The following is a 26,089-nucleotide window of genomic DNA, read 5'->3' as shown; positions in this document are numbered from 1 at the left end:
TAGTTGATAACCGATTCAGTCAGTCACTCACACATTATTCATGATTATTTTCAAAAGTAGTTATTTAAAAATATTTTTCCAGTAACTTGAAGGCTGGCACAGAATACTGTCGTTTCACGGGAGTTAAAAGTCAGTTAGTGGAGTATTTTCTCAACTTTTTGTTCGTCTATCGACTACCAGGACTTAACCAAGCATTATCAAACATGGCGCCGCCCTTGTCACACTTAAATCCCGTTTTGTCAACAAGAAAAATACAGTAATGTATCCACAAATTGAAATTAGCAAGTAGTCGTTTGGTAAAATGTTCACCTTAGTCATGCTGCAGTCTGCAAGAGTTTTCTCCTGCCGAAATGGGGCAACAATGGCAATTAAGGCTGTTAAATGGTCTCATCCAGCAGCGGTCAACGAGCAAGCGACTTGTCGCCGTGGAGTTCCCTCTTCATCACCTGCAGCGAGTCCCTTCTTCGAATTCGGTTATCCGTTCGTCAGACGGTTCTCTCTTACAGTCTCTGCTTGGCAGGACACTAAGTTAGATTTGCCTTCTGAGAGGAATTTCGGGGAACTCTCCGCCGACATATCCGACCGAAGGTCTTTCAGGAAAACCAGTCCTGATATGTTGGCTCTGAACTATCCAGAAGACGACGACGACGTTAGGCCAGTGGAGTCTTCAACCAGACCCGGAAGGAGAAATACCACTTACTGGTACTTTTTGCAGTGCAAGAAGCTTATTATAGCCGGGAAGGTTTGTATTACTGTATACTAAAAAGAGGCATACCTGTCAACCTCAGCTAATTGCTCCCTTTACTAATTATTGCAACTACCCTTATTAAGCATTAATAACCCTTACAAACAACACGGCACCTATTTACTCACAGGAAGACACATTGTTACAACTGTAACTGTAATGTCCTGTTTTTACAGTTAACCATACTTTTATCATCAAAAAGAAAAACAATGACACTTCTCAAAATAGATTTGTGAATTGCATTCGGTACCTGTCAACCTCCACGGCTCAATGCCCTTGTAAACTGTCGTATTTTCCCTTACAAAATACACAAAAAAATCTTACACCATATTTTTTCTTCAAACGTGTTTATTTATGTCGTTTAACATGTTATATTGTACATGTGTTTCGTTATATATATTGTTAATTAACATTTTGTTGTGAGACACTGAGTTTCTCGACATTAATGAGATTTATTAAAAAAGAGTTCAAAAATGAAGTCGCTTGGACGTTCACTGTAGAAGGAAAAAATACTTGCAAATATAATTAAGTAGAATAATACATTTTGTTATTCAAATTATTAATTCATTTTCTGCATTAAACTATTGTTGGTAATATACTGATTAAAGGGATAACCACAAACCTGTCTTTTTTTCATTTTCTCCTTTTATACTTCCTTTTTTTCTTAACTCTTTTATACAACATAATAATTCGTAATAAAATGCATCAAAGCAAGTGAGCTGTTTGAGAGCCGGCTCTCTTTAATGAGTTGAGCCGAAAAAGCCGGTTCTCTAAAAAGAGACGGACTTCCTTTCACTACACAACTCGAACTCGTTTGACTTGACTGATTTGCCGTTTCCTGATAGTCGGTGTATACCGGATGGTACCCATAATTGACAAATTTGCGTTTTTCCATACAGATTTTCTTGTACGTCGTACACGTCTTAAAATGCATAATAAACGTACTCTGTACGGCAAAAACGTACAGGTTGACAGGTATAGAATTGTGTTGCTGAAAATGTATGAAAGATGAAAATGTTTAATTGAAGCTGGAGGAGGCGCTGGAGATGTTCCAGAACGACATGCTGCGTGGAGAGCGGTTAAAGCCAGAGGAGTATAACTACAGTGTGCTCATAGGAGGCTGTGGGCGAGCTGGACGTCTTAAGCAGGCTTTCAAACTCTTCAACGATGTGAGGACTCATCCCACGGCACACACACATATTTTTGGGGGACGTGTTCTTTTTATGTAGCGTGAGATTGTGAAATTTTAGCTCTTTCTTTCATACCCAGGTGGGCAAACTATACTTTCTAATCCAGCCCTCTGGGAGTGTCTTTAGCTCAGTTTTGTGTTGAGGCACCCCCGGTAAACACCAACAAAATTAATAAATGTGGGCATCCTACTTTGGGGCAGTGGTTTGCTGAAACGTATGTGTCACAAATGGCCATTGGACCAAGTCGGTGCGAGTATAGGCGTCGCTTATTGTTGATCGGAGCTTGAGAGGTAGGGTGTCTTTATTATTATTATTGTTGTTATTATTATTTTAGTAGCCAGGCGATTTGGGTGGCGCTTCTTTCACAGCTGAGATGCAAGCCGTACTTCTGCAAGATGTTACTGAGGCACGGAGGGATAACAGTGCCTGGTTGGAGGGTTTGTTCAGCTCTGCTCACTAACATTCCCAACAACCTCACTCAAGGAGAATGACCAGCAACGCCGGACGATTCTGCTTGTAACATATAAATCTCTCCATGTATATTTATTCATAAATGCCAATGGGAAAAACTGGATATGTCTCCGGGCCCCTGGCCAAATTCCTTAACCCAATGCGGCCCACAACTCAAAGATTGCTCACCTCTGCTTTAATGTAAATTATTTGTGGAACATCGGAAAAAAAATATAAAATCTTTTTTGTCCCAAAATGTGTTTGTATTTGTCCATATATCCATACATAGATTGTGATTGTCTTTTTATTAACTAAAAAAAAAATCCTGTTTCTGTGTTAAATCTGCTGATCAGCTGAAGAAACGAGGTCTGGAGGCTTCGGATGCGACGTACACGGCCCTGTTCAATGCCTGTGCGGTGTCTTCACACAGACGTGAGGCTCTGGAACAATCATTAAAGCTGGAACAGGAACTAAGACGCAAAAACATCACCCTCAGTGTGGCCACGTACCACGCCATCCTCAAGACACATGCGCTCAAGAATAACAAACATGCCTGCTTGCAAACGATCAGGGTATGTGTTTGGGTGTGATTGTCGTCACAAAATATCCACGGCAGAAGTTAGGATCCTATCTCTTTGTTCGCACTACAGGGATCCCTCGGTTTTCGTGGTTAATGAGGACCAGAACCCCCTCTCAAAAAGGGAAAATCCGCAAAGTAGTGGCATATTCATAAAAGCCCTCGAGGATTACCGACAGAGTATACGACTGAACACAATAACAAATATAGATCTACAAATAATACACGCAACACATTATTGGTGTTGAAGGAGCGGTTTTATTGTCATAGAAAGGTAAAACTAAATTGAAGGGCTTCTCCTTTTAGTACAAGAAAGCAATTTTGTTGCTGGCTAGCTTTGCGCTGGCATCGGATATGTTTGAACTAAGCCAGATCTCCTCGATGATTAAAATAAAATCGTCCCGAATGTGGCGATTTCCCGCAAGTTGCAGCTCCATGTGATCTCTTACATGGCTAATTGACCTGGCGTTTGCAAGATACAGTGTCGGCAGCTGTGGCTTAGGAGAGTTGTTAGCCTAGCCGTAGCATCAGCCTGGGCCAGCACTGCTCTTGCCTTCTCCTTGACTCCGCCCCAGTCGATTCTTAAACCTGATAATAATCCACAGAGCACCTGCTGGTGATCACCATTTCATTGCGCTCTTCTGACTTTCCTCAGAGTCGAATACAATTGATGAATTTATTTTTAATGTAATGAGCCGCTAAAGCTATCTGACACTATGCTGCAGTTTGTTTGGGAGGCAGCCACTCTCGTGCCTGCTCGCAGCTTGACTGACAGCATACACTAGCTTATCACAGTCGCACACACAGTCACACCCACCCAACACAAAGCACCCTCCCTAATCTGTCCACTCTGTTTATTATAATTCAATGCTCAATACAATAATATCAATGACAATAAAGACAAAACCAATTCAAAATCTGCAAAGGAATGAACCAGCGATACCTGAGGCGTGAAATAGCGAGGGGTTTCTGTATATGCTATTCCAACCCATTGTGAGATTGATTGCAATGCCACATTTTAGCACTAATAAGCTGAGTGCTATTCTTTAAGGCTGGCATGAAGAAATGTCATTTTGAATTTTGCCTATTTTTCTATGTCTCTTAGCCAATGAGATTCATCAGAATACACACGCAGGTGTGAAGTACGCTTTCTAGCGTTTCCTGGATATTTATGTAACTGTGGGATCGAGATAAACTTAAGTTTTTTATTTTATTTTATATTGGCCACTGGCTCGGACATTATTGTTATTTTATGTATTTGATGAATTCACCAAACTTTACTTAGAGAAATAAAATTGAATGAAGAATTAGCTTTTTTGTATGTAGCAGGTTCAAGGCTTTATATGATTTTTGTCTTGAGAAATACGTTTTTAAAATCTGATTTTTTTCTTTCATGGCTTTCTGAGTCATATAGGTTTAAAAGATTAAAGCATTGCAGCCAACGTTCCCTCCAAGCTTCCAAGGTGCTGAGCAATTACACAAAGTCTGTTAGCATCTCTTGGAACAACGGCGAGCAACATCAATCCTCTGTGGCAACCAAGTCATTATCAAATATGTCTAAAACCTGAGATCAAATCAAGTTGCATTATGTTAGCTTTTTGGTAACACGGGTTAAGTCTTTAAATTTAAATGGGTTGGCGCACATGTCTTTGGTTTTTATAACAGCTATAACATGGGATTCTGTTTTTTTTTTAATTATTTTTAGTTACATGCTAGCATTTTGTGGATGTATTTAGTTGGTTCCACAATACAGAACAAAATCCAATCACACTTTTTGTTGAAGCACAATGTTGGCAAAAATATTGACTTGATATATTTGTGAATTATTTGAATGCAACACAAGAGCAATCAGAGACCCCCCTAAAAGTTTCTTTTCACCTGCTTTTTTCTTATTAATGTTTTACCCGTTTTATGTATTTTTTCTTCTTTTGTACCTTTTTTCCTAGTTTTTTACTTCTTGCCACTTTTCTCCAGTTTCTTTTTTTCTATTTTGTTGCACTATTTTCTCCTTTCCACCTAGCCTTATACTTATTTTTTTTATCATTTTTTCCCTTTTTTTCTTGCATATTTACCTCTTGTTTCCCCTTATTTCTGGTTGTTTCTTTTGTCTCTTTTTTTTTTTACTTTATTTTTTCCCTTCCTAAATTCATTTTGTGCATAATGTTAGAAAATAATTGGTAATCCAAGGATGGAAGCAACCAAAACAATCTCAAGAGCCGCTTGGGTGCCGAAATAGCCATTTATTTTTAGTGAGGCAAGCCGAAAGAGCCGCTTCTCTTAAAAAAAAAAAAAAAAAAAAAAAAAGACGAAAAATTGTGTGGCAACATTGACGTAGTATCTTAGGGGTCACGTAGCTACGTAGTCTGACTGTGCAAACGATAATTAAGGTAAACCACTATTGTCTCTCCTCCTGCCCCGCCTCCCTCTCGCAATAATTCGAGCGCACATGCACGCTTACTTTCGTTTACTCAATCCTGTGCTGACATGGACTTCAAAATACTGCGCTTAAAAACTCAGTTTAATTAATTTTGCAATTTTGTGCCCTGATTTTTTTGCGCTCGATAGATTTTCTTGCGTGCTGAAAAGGTCTGGGCAGTGCACGCATACCCACACGAGCATAGGTTGCTACGCTGTTAGCTTGTAGTTGTCACTTTGAATTATGAACTGCCTTTATTGTTCGTGATAACGACAAGGTGAACATTGTTTACAACAAGATTAGACTATTTTTACATTGTGTGTTGGTGTTAAGTTAGCAGCTCAGTTTGTGTAATTCTCTGGGTGTTTAGTTCCTGGTATATGTCAAATGATAGTTGCGCTAAACCGTTTCGAACAAGCTCACATTGTATCTGTTATCCATTTTTCACTAACTGACAAACAAATTCTCTGCTACCATAGCTGGAAAAATTTAGTATTTTAGATATTTTACGTTTTAATTATATATTGTGCTCAGGCTGGTGTTTGTGTGTATGCTTGAAGGAGATGCAAGACGTCGGTCACACTGTCACCCAGGAGACGTTTCACTACTTGCTGATGGCGTGTCTTCAGGAAAAAGAGCTTGGATTTAGGCTGGCTTTGCAGGTTTGTCTTCCTAAGGACTTCTCTAGTCAAAACAGTAGCATCAAACATTTACCTCATTCAGTTCCACTGACAAGTAAATATTGCAATTAGTTTTTTCTACCATAAGTAGATCATCATTGCATGAGTTTAATCCTATAAAAACAGTCCATGGGAGAAACGTTTGCATTTTGTACAATCTACTATTTTTCTTTTGTTAATCAAAAGACTGAAAAAGGGGAGAAAGCATAGATCACATATTGTCATTTGGTACTGTATATTCGGTGTCATGTATACGTATCCATTTAATATAGTATGATGTAGGCATTGACATTTTTCCAAATATTGGCTGGCAGTAATAAGATAAATACAACAGGCACAAATAAAAAATGGCTATATGGCTCTTTACATGAGTGCATATGACTTGAAGATAAAATCATATTTGCAAATGTAATCTAAAGCGTTCCAAATCTGACCACCGCAGGGTCAAGCCTATTGCGAGCATAGTTGACTAGCGCTAAAAATTTTGGTCCAGTATATAAAAAAAGCGTACACCCCGCTACAGTTTACAGTCGAGGTATCACACCAACAGACCTGTCCTGGGTGCAGGCTGCTAAGAAATCCTTTTATATGAAAGCTTATTAAACAATTTAGGCTCATTGTTGAGACACTTAATAATAAAAACTAACGGAAAAACTGTAAACAGCGAGTAACGCCACACAGAGGTGATTGGGTGAGCAGTAGTAGTGGGCAGTGCTGGGCACACAGATCACTTGTGTCTTCCCAGCGCTGTCTTCACCGTAGGTAAATATGTCAGTATCCTCGTTTGCAGTATTTTATTACATTTTTATAAAAGAACTCTGCTTGCACCTTGTTTTCAAACCCTTGTTTATGAAAAAATGAAGGTCAATAATGAGAGTGACGAACCGTAACATTTACATCACTAGGATTGTAGGCGGCATGTGCTCAGAAGGTAAAGCGCTCTTAGGCTCAAGAGGTCGCAGGTCCGATTCCCGGCTCCTCTGCGTTGTCGAAGTGTCCTTGGGGAAGACACTGAATCCCTATTGTGTAAAAGGGAAAAGTGTGAAGCATATTGTAAAGCGCTTTGGAGGTCTTCATTGACTTGAAAAGCGCTATATAAACGCAGACCATTTACATTTAGATGACATCGGAAAAGGCATATGCTTTTATGTCATTATCACACTATTCTTTAGTCGCAGTGCCATGTTGTACAATGTTGGAATGGAGCATAATTGGAAAGAGTTCAGCCAAAATAAAATATAATGCCTTTTCATGTGTCTTGTAGATTCCTAGTGGCCTAGTGTTTATACAGTGGATTTAGGCTTATTATTATTGTCATCGTTATTATTACTAATCTTATCATAGGGCCAGTCCACAAGAATATACAGACGCTGCTCTACTTAAGAACAAGATTGGTTCCGGACGATCGTTCGTAACTTAAATTTGTAAGTAGAAGCCGGATTTCTTCTTCGGGGTGGATGCTGGGTGACCTCACACGGCAGAAAGAAGCACGACAGTACTGTCATGTACTTTGAAAAAGGTGCACACAATACAAAATCTAACTTAAAGCAATGTCTGGATATTTTTCGACATCCCGAAAAAAATGTTTGGATGTACCGTTTTTCGTAAGTCGAATGGTCGTAAGTAGGGGAGCGTCTGTAGTCAGATGTTAAACTGGTCCATGGTACAGAAAAGATCGTGTACTGCTAGTTAAGCCGATCAAAATGCAGAACATGATGCGTAACGGAAATACGTGAAACATAAAGACTGTAAAAAGTGAACCGCGTTGTCGCGAGAGATTACTGTATATTCTAGGTGGTACTTTCCCTTTTTTATCTTGTACTAACATGGAAGAGTATTAGGAAAGCTTTGCTTAAAAGCAATGTCTGGAAAAATCAAATCCGGTATCATGATTCTCACTTACAAATTGCTCGAGCATTACTTTTTTTGACAGTGCCTATTTAATTCATACTTTAAATTATTACAACTATTCTTCTCCTGTACAGGTCTGGCAAAAGATGTTGAAGTCCGGTCTGCTTCCGGATTCCAAGAACTACAACCTCCTCTTGAGGACAGCAAGAGATTGTGGAATTGGTGTTTCCGCACTCGCCTGCCGTATCTTGCTCCAGGCAAACGAACCACAAGTCGAGTCACAAAAAAGAGTAAATGTTGACCTTCTGGAGCGCCAACCCCTCAGCCCACCCGACATCTTGCCGCATAAGGCTGAGACACAACACTCGGTGGAACAGCTCAGACCAGTAGAAACTGCACTTGAGCCTATGGACCTCACCCCAAACCTGCTGGACTTACTTGAGGGAAAGGGTGGCAGCGGCGTCATCTCCTTTGGAGTAGTGAAAGGCGCATCGGACAGACTGGCCCTGTTGGGCAGCGCCGAAGGTTTCTTGAAGAAAATGGAAGCAGGTGGGCTGCAGCCGGACCTCCGGACTCTGACTCTGCTGGCAGACACCATGCCGCCTGGTCTACAGTCTGTGGAGACTCTTTTGAATGTGTCCAAGCAGTACCGCATCAGGCTTGACGTGGCTTTTTTCAACACAGTTATTCGTAAGGCTGCCAGAAGTGGAGACCTTGATGGAGCTAAGGTATTGTCACCAGCTTCCAAAATTGTGGGAGAAGTGTGTATAGTGCATTAGAGCCACACGCGATGGCATTTTTTGACATAAGTAGCAGTGTAGAATGGCAAATGACAAATCACTGAGAAGCTGCATTAGCATGATTACACATTAACAAATTGAAACATGTTGTCAGTGGTGAGATGGCTGAATCTTAACCACTAGGCTACGAGGATTATTGATGAGAAAGGAAAAGGCATCATATTTTATCTCATCATCACATTATTTTTACTCATTTTCCATGTTGTAGCCAAAACAGCATTGTTGAATGTGCTACTGTGAGTAAAACTAATGTGATGATGAGAAAAAAAACATTGCCTTCTCTTTTTTAATCTAGATCCCTAGTGGTCTAGTTATTACACTGTGGATTTTAGCTTATTATTAGTAGTAGTAGTAGTATTGCTGTTGTTATCTATCTATCTATCTATCTATCTATCTATCTATCTATCTATTACTGTTATTTTTGATCCGGGGCCAAGAGAGTTGGTTCTGAAAATGGCTCCCCAGTGAGGGATCATGGGGATTTTCTAGAAATTTGATGTCTGACTGGTATGAGATCATTGGCACGATCAGTATCTTTAAATTCAATGTTTATGTGGTTGACTGTGCTTATTTTAACCCTACTTGTAATAATTACAAGTTGTTAAGAACATAAGATTTTAACAACAAAGTAATAACATGAGTTGCTATTTTTAGAGAACATTTCAAACTGGTGGCTGTTTGCGCTAATCAATAACCAAAAAAAGTATCTCTCAGGTTCAGAAAGTTTGTGGACCCCTGACCTAGAAAGAGTTGACATGATTGTCTGCCATCTTGCTTATAAGGGCCCCCCTAAAAGAACAAAGACCTTGTTGAAAGGCTTGGCAAAAAAATAAAAATTGTGCAGTCTGGTCACTTTGTCTCTTTAGTTTGTATTTTTCCTTGTGGTTTGTAGCCCTCGTTTTTGGTAGCCTTACACAACACAGCTACATCTACTGGTAAAAAAATTACAGTTTTCCTTAAAAATCAGTTATTCTGAACTTTATACATTCTGAATCCAACTTTATCTCAAGAATGTTTTGTTAGCTTAACTGTTTTTTTAATCGATAAACATTTATATATATATATACCCAGAATGACTGATCGAATCAAGATTTTAATTTTTGCCCGTATCGCCCAGCTCTAGTATGATATTGAATGCCTCCTCCATGATAAAGTAAAATCCAAAAAAAGTAGCATTTAATCTAATAATTTATGTTTGCTTATCTGCGCAGGCTGTGTTGAAAATGATGCGACAGCGCAATGTGAAAGTGGATGTGCAGACTTTCGGGAGTCTGGCAATGGGATGCCACAGACAAGAAGAAGGACTTCAACTCATCACAGACATGGAGGTATTCATTATCACCAATTCAAGATTCATGTTTGTCTTGATTCTCATGAAATTTTCTTTGTGACCTCATTGTACTGTTAACAAAATGAATCAAATTTACAGAGGGAGTTAAGAACAGGATCTAATCAAACCAATCTATTTACAAATATATGGGCAGCACAGCGGATGACTGGTCAGCGCGTCCGCGGCACAGTTCTGAGGTCATGGGATCGAACCTTCCTGTGTGGAGTTTGCATGTTCTCCCCGTGCTTGCGTGGGTTTCCACCGGGCACTCCGGTTTCCTACAGTTCCCACATTCCAAAAACATGCATGTCAGGTTGATTTGCCGGTCCAAATTGTCCCTAAGTGTGAATGAGCGAGTGAGTTGCCTGTCTCTGTGTGCCCCCCGATTGGCTAGCAACCAGTTCAGGGTGTCCCCTGCCCACTGCCCGGAGATAGCTGGCAGTAGGGTCCAGCACCTCCGCGACCCTACTGAGGATAAGCGGGACAGATAATGGATATTTTTATATATATATAATTTTTCTTTCGAGACTGTATGAGTTTTATCTGTACATTAGAGGTAAGATCTTGGACCCGAACCAAAATTCGGGCTTAAAATGTCTATTATTGTTATTAAGTTGGGCTTCTTTCTCGCCGTTTTTTTTTTCCCTTCATGGAGCATACAGCATGCACTTACTTTTACTCAAGTAATTATTTAGATAAAAAAATGCTCACCAAACTATCAGTTAAACTCAATATCACTAAATCTATATATTTTTTCCTCCCCGGTGTTGGGGTAAAAGACGCGCAACTTCACATCAGACGTCATTTCTGCTTCTTGCCAATATCTTTCAAGCTTTACAAACTTACTTTCTGCTTTTCACAATTTGCAGCTTGTAATCTGCAGAATTTGATTTTCTTTTCGGTGCCATTTTGTTCAGTTTCACTTTCGTTCGCTGAACGTCGCCAAGATGCGCATTTTGCGTCAAACCATTCAGTTATACTCTGCCCCAAGTAAACCCCAAGCTGCGTAATTCAGCCGAAACGCACAGTTCGGTGCTGAAGTACGCACAGCCGGGGTACAGCTTCCTGTTTACTTTGACGGCAAAATAAAGCTTCGGGTTTATTTCTGGCTCGTTAATCAAATCAAGTTTATCCGTCGGGTTCAGTTTTGCTATGAAAAAGGTGTATAAACGCTGTCAATTATTGCAGTAGCTCTTACGATGGTGCTAATTCCATGCGCCTTATAGTCCGGTGTGCCTCATATATGAAAAAGTACATTTCAAAAGACTTTCTGGGCGTGTGCCTTATAATCTAGTGCGCCTTATAGAACAAAAAATAGGGTGTGTAAATATATCTAATTGCTAAATAAATACACATCTCAATATCTCAAATGAATAAAACGGGTTCCGTCCATTGGGTACTTGACAAAAGCATTACAATTATTAGTCTGAACCAAAATCTTGTATTTATTTATTTATTTATTTGTCAGGAGGCGGGGTTACAACCCAACACACACGTGTTCTCCACCCTGATTGGCCGAGCAAGTCGCCGTCTGGATTATATTTACCTGAAAACACTGCTGAAAATGATGCATGAGAAAAGGGTGTGGCCTAATCAGATTATCATCAAACAGCTCGAGTTTGCTGCCCAGTATCCTCCTAACTACAACCAGGTAACCTCGGCAACCGTTTGTTCCTTTTTCCTTTGGGGTGGGCAAGGGCTGCATGTCACTTATATTTTGGAGCTCTTCTCTTCTCCAACACTCGTTATATACTGTAAATGATCGACTCTTCAGTAAGCTCTGCAGAAATTTAATGAGACAGTGGGTATTATTTAGTGCCTCCTAGTGGTAAACAAACTTTATTGATTAAACTAATATATTGATGTATTCAATAGTCAAAAATACATGAACTATGGTATGAACATTCATGTTTTAAAAAATACTCATAGGTTGAGTAATTCGCATTTATTTCACATTACATCTGCCTCACTTAGAGGGAGCTGACATCATTGTCCGCCATTTAGCTGCTACTGTTACCTGAAAACCAAAACCCTTGCGAAAGGGTGGGGCAAAAAAATGATTGAGGAAAAATAATGCAGTTCGGTCACCGTCGTTTGAATTTTTCCATGTGGTTTGTAACACTTAGCAACACCTACAAGTCAAATAATACACATGGTCCCTTTCATAGCAATCCTGGTGCCGGACTATCTTTTCCCATCCAACGCTTTTATGAAATACTAAAATGAACGATTACCTCATTCGCACAAGATTCTACCGGTTTGTCTTTTAGTTTTTGAAGATAGTTCTAGCTTGATTTTCTAGCTAATTAAATAAAATTATATTTAAAATAAGCAACATTGCCAAATATAGCAGAAAGGATATATTTTATTTTCTAACTTTAAGAAATATTTTCTACCAAGATCAGAAAAACAATAAATCTTCCAATTTTACATATTCCTTGTTAGATTTTTTTACATAACTTTACATAATTAAAATAATCAGTTTTCTGGAAAAAAAACAGGATCAGTTTCGAAGATTTTCAGATTTTTTTTTTCCAGTTGTCAAGTGTTTTATTGCGACAATACAGATGCCGAAATTTTACGGTGTATCCCTATATTGACTTTGTTCTTTGTCTCACGTCCTCATAATATAAGAGGAAATGGTAAGGATCTATTTCAAAGTGCAACAAGCCATTGTATCCTTCTCAGTTTATATTGGTGTCTCTTGTTTCTCATTGTGTGTCTTATTCCAGAAGTTGGATGAAATTTACATATATAAATATTATATATATATATATACGTACCTGCATTCAGTAAACAAAACAATACAAAAGTTGGGGGCATCTGTTCACGACTGCAATTATCTAAAACATTAAAGATACAAAAAACGGGTCATCACTCAACAGGCCGCACCTCGTGGCGTGTTTGCATCAAAACACGTTGCATCATCGATTCAAGCTGTATTGCTTTACTTCTTATTTAGTGCTTTTTTTAATATACATCATTTAGCAGAACTTATATATCTTTATATACAAAAATAATTTGCGAAAGCAGCTCATATATCTAGCAAAATATGCATTTTTTTATCCAACTGATATTGGGCACATCTTACCTTCAGCGCATACAAATTCACTGAAGCTACGGCAAGCGCTGAAGCCCATAAAGTGCCAAATGAAAAAGACAGTCGCAGACGCCCATGACTTAACAACTGAATGAGGTACCGGAATATTAACAGTAATACAACAAAAATACAGATTTTGTGAGAATTCAAAAAACATTCAAAACAATCAAATTTCAACTCTGTTACACCCACCCCCACTGAATTCTGGACAAAATCTCACACTTGGTTATAAAATCAAAATCAATATATAACAGTAGTCATTGGGTCACACATATTAGGACTGACCTGAGAAGTATCTATACTGAGAAGTATAGATAAAGTATCTATCTCTATCTATCTATCTAGCGTATCTGCAATTGAAGTTATTGTGATATCGGAGGCTGAAGAGAGTTGTCCCCCCGAATATGATTTCAACACAAAAGCTCCCTTTCCCTCCATTGAATGCTTTACGCGTGTTGATTTCTGTGCTACCCGAAAGAACATGGAAATCGAGCAACCGTGAGAGAATTAAAGAATAATAAATCGAAGGTTCGCAAATTGGAGGAGGCTGAAAAACTAACTCCGACAATAATAATAATAATAATAATTTCCTTGTATTGTCATTCTGTGTAACAATGTACACAGAACGAAATGTCGATTGCACCTGACCCGATGCAGCCGCAGCCAAGAGAGGGCGCCGCCGACCACTTTTTAAGTCTTAGGAATGACTCGGCCGGGGCGCAAACCCGAACCTCCCAGTCTCAAAGCGGGCGCCTTACCATCTAGGCTACTGACAAGTCTTTATGTGTGTGTTTATTTCGTAATCAATAGTTGAATAGACCACAACCAAACTCGGTTTTGCTCCTGCTGCATTTTCTTATGGTTTCACAACATATTCACTTCTTGGTTGACAAAAAATAAGAAATTTGAAGATAAGGACCATGCCAATATACTGTATACCTCATAACTTGCTGTTCTGTCCATTACTTTCCTCTCAGTACAAGTCCCGAAACAACTACCTGATCCAGATCGACGGCTTCCGCGGTTATTATGAGCAGTGGCTGAAAAGCATGCCGGCCGAGAGTGAGCAAGACGAACGGTCCGTTTTGAGCGAGGCGTTTGTGAAAAGGCAAGCCGAGAGGATCGAGGGACGGAGGAGGCAAAGAGCGGCAGCGAGATTCAAACTTATCAGTGGATTGGTCAAAGCAACACCTTCGTCATGATTTTTTTGTAATGGTATTGTAAATGTTGTTTGAGAATAAATATACCATTTTATCATACTGGTGATATCATTAGGTGTAATATTCTGCTATAGAAGCTGATTCCTGCTACAAATAACATAATCAAGTACACCGTTTTTTTTAAGGGCACTCCCGCTGACATCTTACCTGCCCTCTGTGATTTTATTGTCGATCATTTTAACAGAAATATAATATCAGAGGCCAGCACGGCAGCGCAGTGGTTAGCGCATGTGCGGCATAGTTCTGAGGTCATGAGATTTAACCTTCCTGTGTGGAGTTTACATGTTTTCCTCGTGCTTGCGTGGATTTCCTCCGGGCACTCAAGTTTCCTCCCAGATTCCCAAAAGCATGCATGTCAGGTTAATGGCTGGTCCAAATTGTCCCTAGGTGAGAATGAGCGAGCGAGTTGTCTGTCTCTGTGTGCCCTGCGATTGGCTGGCAACCAGTTCAGGGTGTCCCCTGCACACTGCCGGAAGACAGCTGGGATGGGCTCAAGCACCCCTGCGACCCTTCGAGGATAAGCGGTGCAGATAATGGATGGATGGATGGATGGATGATATCACAGCTTGATCACGTAGCTTCTCTGGTTATCAAAACAATAACTAGGGAATCAAAACCTTCATGGAGAAACAGTACGATCAAATACCACAAAAGACAATGCAGGATTGCTGAAAGAAGTTGGAGAAAAAAATTATGAACCGTTAGTAATGGTCCATTACACAGGGAAACATTTGACAAATCAGAACCTACAATAAAACACACAAACAGGCCAGAACAAAATATTTCTCAAATCTTATTTCTGAAAATTAAAATAACCCCAAATGTATTCCTTTCACCTTCAAACTTTTAACTAAATCTGATTTTTTTTTAAACACCAGTTTTAAAATTGCTGCATTGGCTCTCTCTGCGTTTCAGGATCAATTTCAAGACTCTTTTACTAGTTTGTAAATGTTTTAATGGTGTTGGGCCATCCCATTTGCTGATTTGCTCTTATTTTATCAGCCCCTCGTGGCCCTTGAGGTCCTCTGGCAGCGGGCTTATTGACTGTTCCCAGGGTGAGGACCAAAACCTATGGTAAAGGAGCATTCAGCCACTTTGGTTCTCACCTATGGAACAGTCTGCCAGAGGACATCAGGTCTGCGGAGACCCTTGCTATTTTTACAGGAGGCTCAAAACCCACTCTTGATATGGCTTTTAATTGATCGATCTTATTTAGTATTGATCTGCTTAACTTCGAATCTTTTAATGGATCATACTTTACTCTTTTATTTCACACTTTTATGTTTTGTTTTGCAATTTTTTTTATTTCTATTTTTTATTTCATTGTCTCCTCATTTGGGATTACCGCACTAGTAGGGTGTGGTTCAATGGCTGAAAATCCTGAAGCTATCTGCTGCCATCCCTATCAATGTGGATAAGCCTCCCTCTGTCCTCACATAGTTGGTCTGTTTTTATTGTATTTTAACCATTGCGTGTGTCTGTAAATGATGTGTTTTGGGTTGTATGGTGGGGAGGGGATTTTACTGTCTTGTTATATGCCGAATGTTTTTTTACAGCACTTTGAGTGGTAATTTTTTGCCTTATAAGTCCTTTAAAAATAAATATGATTTGATTTGACCAGAATAAAATAAAAACATGAATCCAAATCTACATTACACTAAATTTCATTACCGAATCTTACTCTACTAACATTTCCTATATCTGGTATTTCAAATTTGTTTGCATTTGTACTTTATAATGGGGATTATCCCTAAAAAAAAGCTGGAGGTGGAATTTGCGCTTCAGAAACTATAACCCTGAGGCTCGAAGAAGAACAGTGCTTTTCGTCTTTTGTCCTGCGCTTGTTTGTTGAATTTCAGGAGGGAGAATATTGGTAAAATCAGAGGCTGGAGATGAACTGCTTCTCGAGAAGTTTTTTAAAGGCAGAATATATCCTAGACGGGCAGCACGGCAGGGCAGTGGTAAGCGAGTGTGCGGCACAGTTTTGAGGTCATGAGATTGAACCTTCCTGTGTGGAGTTTGCATGTTCTTCCCGTGCTTGAGTGGGTTTCCTCCCACGTTCCATAAACATGCATGATAGGCTAATTGGCCGGTCCAAATTGTCCCTAGGTGTGAATGTGCGAGTGAGTTGTCTGTCTCTGTGTGTGCAGCGACTGACTGGCAACCAGTTCAGGGTGTCCCCTGCTCACTACCAGAAGACAGCTGGGATGGGCTCCAGCGCCCCCGCGCTCTTACTGAGGATAAGTGGTGCAGATAATCAGATGATGGATGGATGGATATATTCTGGACACAATTGCGATAGAGACAAATATACAATCGAATAATCGTTGCAATGTGTGTGGAATGACATTCAAAGGCGAGTTTCTTATAGATTTTCTGAGGTGAGGTAAAGGTGAACAGGAAACCGCAACTGCATTCTTGTGCTTGCCATTGTTCCCACCGAATCAAAAGCTTTTTTGGTTTACCAAGTCGTACAAAATCCTGTTTTTAAGTGTTTTCGAAATTTCACCTCCACATCTGTCTCCAACATTGTCTCGTGATTTCTGCACTTTAGCTCAAACTTTTGGTTGCGAGTTTAAAGGTCTTGACATTAGTTTGAACTTAAAGTTTGCACAAAAAATATCAATTGAAGCTAATATACTTCATGTACAGTGGACTCTTCAGACTCCAGTGTGGTGGTGCCCCATCCTGTTGGAAAATGAAGTAATCGGACTTTCAACCAATTTACCCATTAACCAATTTTCTAGAATTTCGAGGTACGTTTCACCATTGACTGTTATCTGCGAAATGCACGCTGAACAACACTCCATGATTCGGTTTGGGCAAATTCAAGTACATACCTGTCAACCTGTACGGTTTTACCGCACAAAGTACGTTTTTTATGCATTTTAAGACGAGTATGACGTACAAGGAAATCTATACGGAAAAACGCAAATTTGTCAATGATGGGTACCATCCGGTATATTCCGACTATCACGAAATGGCAAATCAATCAAGTCAAAGGAGTTCGCCGCGGAAGCCAATATCTCGGTATCGTTTTTTTTTTTCGTTGCAAACGAAGTGAGTGGTTTGATGCTACTGCGTACATGCGTCTGCCGCCTGGGGATTTCCCATCATGCATCATTCAAAAAAAATATGGTGTACGATTATTTTGTATTTTGTACGGGAAAATGCGACAGTTTGTACGGGAATGGAGCCGTTGGAGGTTGACAGGTATGTAAGTACAGTACACCAAAAGCCTTTCTGTTTGAGTAAACACCATGAATGGGTCTGAAAAATACAAATAAAAGCCTTACAAAAAACTTAATGTGATTAGTTTTAAAATGGCCAAACTTTTATCTTATGATCATTCATAGTTAGGGAGATATGGAGACTTTAGTGTGCTCAAAATGTATCGAACACCCTGTACTTCGAGAGTGATTTCTAAATTGTAGCGCCTTCGATAACCGACAGATGACAGTATCGTAACGCAGTTTATACCAACGCTGTTATAAAGCCCGAAGAAGAAATAACCGGATGTGTTTGGCTGCCGCGGGAAAGACGGAGACTTTTAAAACACAAGTAAGTAGAAATATATTCCTTTTCCTCTCCTAATTCAATATTATTACTCTGATGTTACTTATTGTCAATGTGTCATGCATGACTCGTGATAACCTTTTGTGGCTGACGTGTTTTAAAATCGAATTTGTCTCCTAGAAAGGTGATCGTGTTTTCGCGCCATCGTCTCATGACCATGTTTCTACCAACCGACCTAAACTGAAAGGTGGATACATTGCGGTGTAAAGCGGAGACACAAACCATAACTTCACTATAGTTATTATTCTGCTCTGTCCCCTTTCATGTTATCGTTAATAACCCGTGAACGTCGTAGGCATAGGGCGTCAAACATTAGGACCACCTCGGGATTGAATCTGGTCACGAGACAACGCCAATTACCTTTTGCACACACATATGACCTAATCACGTGACGACGCCATGACAGACGGGAGTAAACCATAAACAACAAAAAAGCTGTACTATTCAGTACCATATCAATGACTAGTCAAACGAATGTCATACAACTGTCTAATAAGGTAGCTCACCTTGTCAAAAATCACAAAGCGCGCTATTGAGAGAAATGCTATGCTAGCTATTGACCTATTCACCCAGCACGTGAAATCCCGTTGCCTTCTCTGGCGTACTGACAGGCATGACGCACTGCAAGGGGGCACTTGAGCACACGGCAGGTTAGTTAAGACTAGTGCTGCAACGACAAATCGCCAAAATCGATCTTTAAAATAGTGGGCAACTAATCAGATCATCGATTCGTTGTATCACGTGATTTTTGAGCCACCAAGAACGTTCAATCAATGCAAATTAGAACGCACACCATTAAGTTGTAACGATGGGAATTGTAGAAATGCTTTGGTCCGGCAGAGGGCGCCAAGACAGTTTTTATTAAAGAAGCTATGCTAATTTTTTTAATATGCTACATTTTGAATATTCCATTTACAAACGAATGACATGAAAGTTTCAACTTTTTAGTGTTTGACTGTTTCATCATGAAAAAGGAAACGGACAGAAAAACAGAGAAAAACAATCGGAAAACAAGTATAAAATAAAGCAAATACAAAAGTAATAATGGCATATTTAACTCTAACCAAGGGGCACATTCTTTAGCGTATATAGTTTTCATATTGGCAATTTGATCATATTACAAAATTTAACCTCCCAAAACATTTGACATTTTGAAAAGTTGGTTTGTTTACATTTTTTTTTTAGGTTAAATAAATCTACACAAATTGAAACTTTTTTCTTTTTTTATGTCTAAATTTAATGAGCTGTGGATAAGGTGGTAGGAAAAGAGAATCTTACATATTTGCAGCTGTATAGCATACATTTCTATGCATTTTTTTTTTTAAATCATCAAGTTAATTGACTGGCAGCACGGCGGTGCAGTGGTTAGCGCGTGTGCGCCACAGTTCTGAGGTCATGAGTTCAGACCTCCTGTGTGGAGTTTGCATGTTCTCCCCGTGCTTGCGTGGGTTACCTCAGGGCACTCCGGTTTCCTCCCACGTTCCAAAAGCATGCATGCCATCTTAATTGGCCGGTCAAAATTGTCTCTAAGTGTAAATGAGCGAGCGAATTTTCAGTCCCTGTGTGCCCTGTGACTGTTTGGCAACCACTTCAGGGTGTCCCCTGCCCACTGGCCGAGGATGGTTGGGATGGGCTCAACCACCCCCGAGACCCTACTGAGGATAAGCGGTGCAGATAATGGATGGAAGTTAATTGAGAAACACTTGTAATCTTTTTGTTTTATATCATAGAATATTTTGTTTTGTGCAGTCTATCTGTCCAAAACCTCAGTATTTGAATAAATAAGAGGGAAACAAGATCGAAAAAGTAATCGACCGATTCATCGATTATGAAATTGCTTGCTAGTTGCAGCCCTAGATTTAAAAAAAAAAACTACCACAACAGAAAAATATAACCTCCACTTTTTGCCATGGGGATTAATTCCTCTTTGGGGGGCAAGCTTCTAAGTCCAATTTGGAATTGTATCCCTTTTGATAAAGACACACGACTGCAATGTTTAACTGCAGTCAAACAGAGGGACTGACGTTATGCTGAGTTACAACACAGGTAGCCCTCAAGTATTCGAAGATTTGCTCGTGTTAACTACCTACGTTAGTGTCTTGCCGTTTGTATTTCTACTACATAAATGAGCTGCTTTTACTGTGATTAAGCACAAATTAAAAACAGAAATATTCTGAATATCACATGTATTAAAAACTTATGTACTCTACTATAGAGCTTACTACGTAAAAAAATTAGCATTTCACACCGAGAGTGCATATTTCGGCACAACACTTTTAAGCATCCAGACTTTTATAAGCTTTTAGATCAGCACCGGTGCTGAATGGGATACTCCATTTACAATATCGTGGTGCAGATTTTGTGGACTGAAGTTGAGCAGACTGACTAATTAGTTTAGACTTGTGAATATGTCAGGAGGAAGACTGTGTGGCTCTTTAGCTAGCATTGCTAACGCTATCCTCAGTTTCTCTAAAAAGTGCCTTTTGTGCTTACTGACCAAGTTATCCACAATATTTATTTGACCAGTCATTGCCAATGACTTTGTATAGTATAGCTGTTTTCGTTGTTCACCGTTTACCAGTCTTGTCCACTGTTAACTACTTCTTATTACCGTTCGTTGCGGTGAGGTCACTACAGTCTTCTTCCTGACGTATTTACACATCTAACCAAATCGTCCAGTCTGTCTGACTTTAGTCCACACAATTTATTCCACTATATTTTAAATGGAGTACAGACACTGCCCAACTTCCGAACAAGATCGAAAGTTGAATTTCCTTGAAGTTGCTTCGGTGCTATATTTTGTATGTTTTAAGGTTTGTATAAGTATGTTTAAGGCTTGTGTAAGTAACATGTATTGTTTTGTACTAAAAAAATAAACATGTCATAAAATAATATGCTCTATAAAGTTGAGGTTAACTTACACACTTTCTTAACTTTTTTTTCTTTATAATCTACAAGTCCTTCCCCTATGAGTTTTCTTTTTCTACCATTTGGCCCCATGGTAGAATGACTTTTTTACACCTGTGGGTTACGCAGGTTGTTTTATGGGGAAGTTACTCTTAAGCCTAAGGTTAAGCATCGAAAAGTCAAGTAATGTGGTCGCTACTGCATATAGATTTATGTTCACTCTCTATGACGCCTCTGAATAGCAAATGTGAGTCCCTGTGAAGTGGAGAAGTTGTCATTTTTTTACATATAATGGAAAAAAAAACCTTGGAACTCTGTGTCCCCAGACCTTCATAATGGGCACAGAAGCAGGTGATGGCAGTATCATCCTCATCAGTGATGATGAAGAAGACATTATCTTGGTCAAATCCTGCCAAGATTCTTCTGTTATTCTCATGGAGACAGAGGATGTGCCACAGAGTGGTAAGGAAATCTCATCACTTTTTGTGAGCCCTAGACGAGCACTGTTTTTTTTCTCTCTCTTTTTAGATGTTGTCCTCTCTCCCAGTAAGTTGAACGAGGATCTGGTGGTCACCTTCTGCCGTCCAGCTGAGTCTCTCCCCCATGCACGCTTCGACTGCCCAAAACATCCTTTTACGTGAGCCCCTTAGTTTTAAGTTTCTTGAATATCAGGGCTGTCGGGAATATCACATATTCATCCAACGGCGAATATTTTTCACTTTTGCAAACAGTCTTTTTTTCATACATGCCTCCTTTTACTGTGTACCACTCTGTTTTGAAATCCTAAGAACTTGAAGCAAAAAAGACATTTAGCTGCATTCACTTTAAATGTGTTGAACTCTTAAAACCTGAAGTGAAGCAAAGAGTCATTTATTTGCTATGCTGCTGTATTCACATTAAGTGTGTGTGTGTTGAAATATTTTTTTCATCTATGCACCTCAAAGATTGAGTCAAAGCAAAATTCCTGCGGATCTTAAGTGTTAAAAGGCATTTAATCAATTGTTTTTTTAAAATAAGGCCTTCATTGCAATTAAAATTTCCTAAATCTAATTTTCGAAAGTCTTAAAATTTGAACAAATGAATAAGATTTGTTTCATCTGAAAATATTTTGTAAGATTTATCCATTTGATTTTTTATTAATTCAACGATTTACTTTTGTGGCAACATCGTGTGACCCATCCATTATCTGCACCGTTTATCCTCAGTACGGTCGCATAGGTGCTGGAGCCCATCTCAGCTAACTTCGGGCAGTGGGCAGAGGACACCCTGAACTGGTTGCCAGCCAGTCTCAGGACACACAGGGATAAACAACTCAATCGCTCAGGGACTGAAAATTAGCTCGCTCATTCACATCTAGGAACAATTTGGACCGGCCGATTAACCTGACATGCATGTTTTTGGAATGTGGGAGGAAACCGGAGTGTCCGGAGGAAACCCACGCAAGCACGGGGATAACATGCAAACTCCACACAGGAAAGTTTGATCTCACGACCTCACAACTGTGCCGCACACGCGCTAATCACTGTGCTGCCGTGCTGCCCCATCGTGTGACCACAGTAATCAAAACGGTAATGTGGTTTGTCAGGCGTTTCAGAGCAGACTCATGTCTTTGGTCTTCCCACAATACACATAGCAGCTTCGGACAGACCTTTACTTTGGACCATGGGATATTATCAATTTACCGAGAAGTGGCTGTCCTACAAATGTTTTCCGACATTGCTTAAAGCTGTGCGTTTGTTTTGGTGGCCATTTGTGCTGTTTGATTGACTGACAACTTACACCAGCCTATCAAAGTTGCGTGCGCACACACACACACACATAATGCAAACTTTGCCTTGTCTTTATTGGCTAGTGCCCTCACAACCTGCTTTTGATTGGCCTTTGTTGTTAAAACCTAAAATACGACAATTCTTGTTTGCCATGTTTTTGTTTTTATTTTTTGGGGGTTTATCTTTAGGTTTGCAAGTTGTTTTGTTTAAATAAAAATCATTTTTTAGCATTTACTATTTTTTTGGGTCAGCATCATTGTCTTGTCTCGTGTTTTCAGCAGCCTTATTTTGGATGCATCGTATTTTGGTGTTAGAATTTTTGTTCTATGTGTTTGCAATATCAGTTACCGTTTAAAAATCAAATTTTAAATATTTTTTTAATGTTTGCTGCATTAAAAAAAATATGCATATGCTTTCATTTGCTATGTTTGTGGTGTGCACTTTACCACCATAACTTAAGGGCCCGGTCACACAGCCGTTTGCGTCTGTATCGAGGCTGAATCGCGGCCAGAAATTTCTGCCTGTGAAGCAGACGCTGTTGGACGCTTTGAGATCGCCATACAGACGAGATACAGCAGTGCTTTACTCGCGGTCGGAAATTCACACGCGGTTGGCCGCGCGAAAAAGTTTTGCGCTGCTCAAAACTTTAGACCACGTGTTAACCGCGGGTGTTACACACGAGGTAATGACGCAGAACGACGTGCTATGGCCGCGGCCAGGGCGTGGTTACACGTGGGTAGGACGCGAAATTTCAGCAGGTAATCGTGGGTGGAGCACGGTCATAGCATGTTCTGCGCCTGTATCGCGGTGTTATTACGTGAAATTAGCGTGTTACGCTTGTGACGGTCAAACGCCTTTCTCCGCGTATATACAGCGCAATTTGCCGAGCACACGTCAGTTGTGCTCCAGACGTCAAGGGGTGAACATGGATCCCCGTCACCGTAGTGACCTCGTCTTAATCCATTTTTATTTCTTGACATTTATTTTCATTTCATAACAAGATAATAAAATAAAAATGAAAAACTATTACAATAATAACATATTGGCTTCTTCGGTGCCATAGCTTGAAATCTTGATCTTCACGGGACTGTGTCTTGAGCGGTTATGATTTCTACAGCCCGGTGTTATGCTGAGAAATGCATCCCTGCCGAGATTTGCATCCCCTCGCTACGACAACCACTTTTACCTCGTTTTATATCACTTTTAGACAACTGTTTAGAGAACTGTTATGTACTCTACCGTAAAGCTTATTATGCAGAAATAAGCTTTATGGTAGAGTGCATAACAGTTTCAATACGAGCGATTTGAATAGAAAAAAGGCAAAATAAACATTTTACCTGCTCAAAATTGATTTGTATACGGCGTGCATTACCGTTCGATTACATTCCCAACAAATGCAAGACGAAGTGGTTTTGGTTATATGTTCGCCATTAAATTCCCTAAAAGTGATATAAAAGTTAGATAAAACGAGGTAAAAGTGGTTGTAGTAGCGAGGGGATGCAAATCTCGGCAACGATGCATTTCTCGGCATAACGCCGCCTCGGCAGCTTTTATACCCGTGGTCCACACGAGAAAATGACGCGGAAATGACGCGATGAGGAAGCGGAACAGTCGCCGGCATCTGTTTTGCGGGCATACCACCGATGAACGGCGGGTTGGCCAATTTTGCGCATTTTCCATTGCGGGCAACCACGGGCAAAAAAAAACACAAAATTTTACCCGCGATACAGACTCAAACGGCTGTATGACCGGGCCCTAAATATTACATCATGAATATTTGATTACTGTATTTTTCGGAATATGAGTCTGTTTTTTTTCATCGTTTGGCCGAGAGTCCGACTTATTTGTTTTTTCCTTCCAAGAGATTTATAATGCGGAGCAATCTATAGTCCAGGACACATGGCAAAGCATGATAACAATTCTGTTATAAATAATCTGGGTGATCATTAGGTCATTAAATTGCAGATAGAAAGTTCTGTTTAAGCATTAAAGATCACAACATTTTGCAAAGATTACGTGGCAACGGAGTAAATGGCAAGAACGAAATGGCAGGCCGCTGGCTGCACTTCGGTAAGCATCCTACCGCAGCTTCACATAAAGAAACTTTGTCACGACTCAGACCATCTCTTGATTCTCAGTTCCCCTAAATTCCATATGGTGCGAGCGTCTCGAAAAAGTCAGACTTAAAGTAGAAAGCATTACAACTTACCATCAATATGGTCACAGAAATGAGTTAAACAACAGTTAAATCGACTACCTTTATTTTTACCTAAGAATTTTATGTTCTGCCCCACAGATCTTCAGACGAATGTGAAAAACCAGTGTCTGGGAACGAGCTTCTGTGCAGCCAATGTTTTTGTTACATCTGTGACAAACTGGCATCTAAGGTATGATATTTCCAATAATGCAGCTTGAACACTTGATCAGGGTCGTGATGATAGTTTGCAGCCCTTTTATCTAGCTATTTTGTACAGGAAAGGGGAACAAGTCCTACTGAAAAAATGCAAAACCAAAATCTGTTGGGAAATATTTCCCCTTCCCCCAAAGTTTTAAAATTGTTAAGATTCCAAAAAAGACATCATAAAAAAAACTGGCTTTGTGAGAACACAATTCCATTATCACCAAGATGCATATGAATGGCTAAACATTACTTTTGTCAGTCATTGCACTAATAGCCCGCAAAATGATGCAAAAGCATCACAGTAATCCCTCGGTTAATGCGGTTAATGGGGACCAAAACCACCCGCGAAAAGTGAAAATCCGCTAAGTAGTGATGTCCCTTCTAAAATGGCGGGAAAAAAAAATACTTAAAAAAAATTATTTTATTATTATTTTTTTAGACCTGCGGAGCTCTGAACCTGCGAACCACGAAGTAGTGACGCCCCCCTCAAAAATGCCTAATTTAAAAAAAAAATTTTTTTTTAAGTATTTTATTTTATTTTTTTTAATTTTTTCTTAGACCCGCAAAGCTCTGAACCCGCGAACGTGGAACCGCGCAGTAGCTCAAAATTGCAAATTCAGTAGCGAATTTGGCCCAAATTAACATGCATGCAGGTGAAAAACACGCCGTCTCCCTTGGTGTGTTTTAAATGCTGTATTTTGAAGTTAAAGTCTGCACGAAGACAAAATTGAGTAAAATAAGCGTGTATGTGAGCACGAATTCTTGCGCCGGTGGAGTGTTTCTTGACTAGAGAGGTGGCGAGGAGCATTCTTTATCACTAAGACATTAAAATAGAGTGTGGTTTACTTTAATTATCGCCTGCAGTGTTGGACTACGTAGCTACCTGACCTTTCTTACTAATGTGAGTACCTAATGTTGCCATGATAGTTTCAGTCTTTTTCGAGACACTGCTCTTTCAGCTCGGCTAACTTTAAAGAGCCAGCAGCTATTCAGTATGTTTTTTTTGCGTTCATGCATATATTAACAATTATTATGTAAAATCAAGCACAAAATGACTTGAAGGGTAGGCGAAAAAAG

At 39.7% G+C, this 26,089-nt stretch overlaps 2 protein-coding genes across 2 annotated transcripts in view; both read left to right on the top strand.

The window, feature by feature from the left end:
* Nucleotides 1-4: 4 nt before the first annotated feature.
* On the top strand, nucleotides 5-14,398 carry ptcd1 (pentatricopeptide repeat domain 1). The gene is made up of 8 exons (XM_088342231.1): nucleotides 5-742; nucleotides 1,774-1,914; nucleotides 2,739-2,957; nucleotides 5,939-6,040; nucleotides 8,044-8,637; nucleotides 9,921-10,037; nucleotides 11,508-11,690; nucleotides 14,117-14,398. Exons 1-8 carry the CDS (start codon nucleotides 302-304, stop codon nucleotides 14,339-14,341), a joined length of 2,022 nt encoding a protein of 673 aa, XP_088198357.1. The 5' UTR covers nucleotides 5-301; the 3' UTR covers nucleotides 14,342-14,398.
* Nucleotides 14,399-17,849: 3,451 nt separating this feature from the next.
* The window catches only part of LOC148361529 (uncharacterized), a 34,423-nt gene continuing 26,183 nt past the window's right edge, over nucleotides 17,850-26,089 (top strand). The window contains exons 1-4 of the mRNA XM_088342230.1: nucleotides 17,850-17,920; nucleotides 21,169-21,304; nucleotides 21,371-21,479; nucleotides 24,908-24,998. Of these exons, the coding sequence (XP_088198356.1) occupies nucleotides 17,876-17,920; nucleotides 21,169-21,304; nucleotides 21,371-21,479; nucleotides 24,908-24,998 (381 nt within the window). The 5' untranslated portion in view covers nucleotides 17,850-17,875. The remainder of the gene's footprint in view (nucleotides 17,921-21,168; nucleotides 21,305-21,370; nucleotides 21,480-24,907; nucleotides 24,999-26,089) is intronic.

Source organism: Urocampus carinirostris, chromosome 8 (assembly GCF_059441175.1).
Source record: "Urocampus carinirostris isolate Australia breed hairy pipefish chromosome 8, RoL_Ucar_1.0, whole genome shotgun sequence".
Taxonomy (NCBI): domain Eukaryota; kingdom Metazoa; phylum Chordata; class Actinopteri; order Syngnathiformes; family Syngnathidae; genus Urocampus; species Urocampus carinirostris.
The sequence above is the reverse complement of the archived record's forward strand: the minus strand, read 5'-3'. Positions and strand labels throughout refer to the sequence as shown.

What these genes read in the sequence shown, in the direction of transcription:
- ptcd1 (XM_088342231.1), top strand. Translation starts at nt 302, where the DNA reads ATGTTCACCTTAGTCATGCTGCAGTCTGCAAGAGTTTTCTCCTGCCGA. An exon ending in CTTTCAAACTCTTCAACGAT is followed by an intron (nt 1,915 to 2,738) that starts GTGAGGACTCAT and finishes TCTGCTGATCAG; the next exon opens with CTGAAGAAACGAGGTCTGGA. An exon ending in GAGACCTTGATGGAGCTAAG is followed by an intron (nt 8,638 to 9,920) that starts GTATTGTCACCA and finishes TTATCTGCGCAG; the next exon opens with GCTGTGTTGAAAATGATGCG.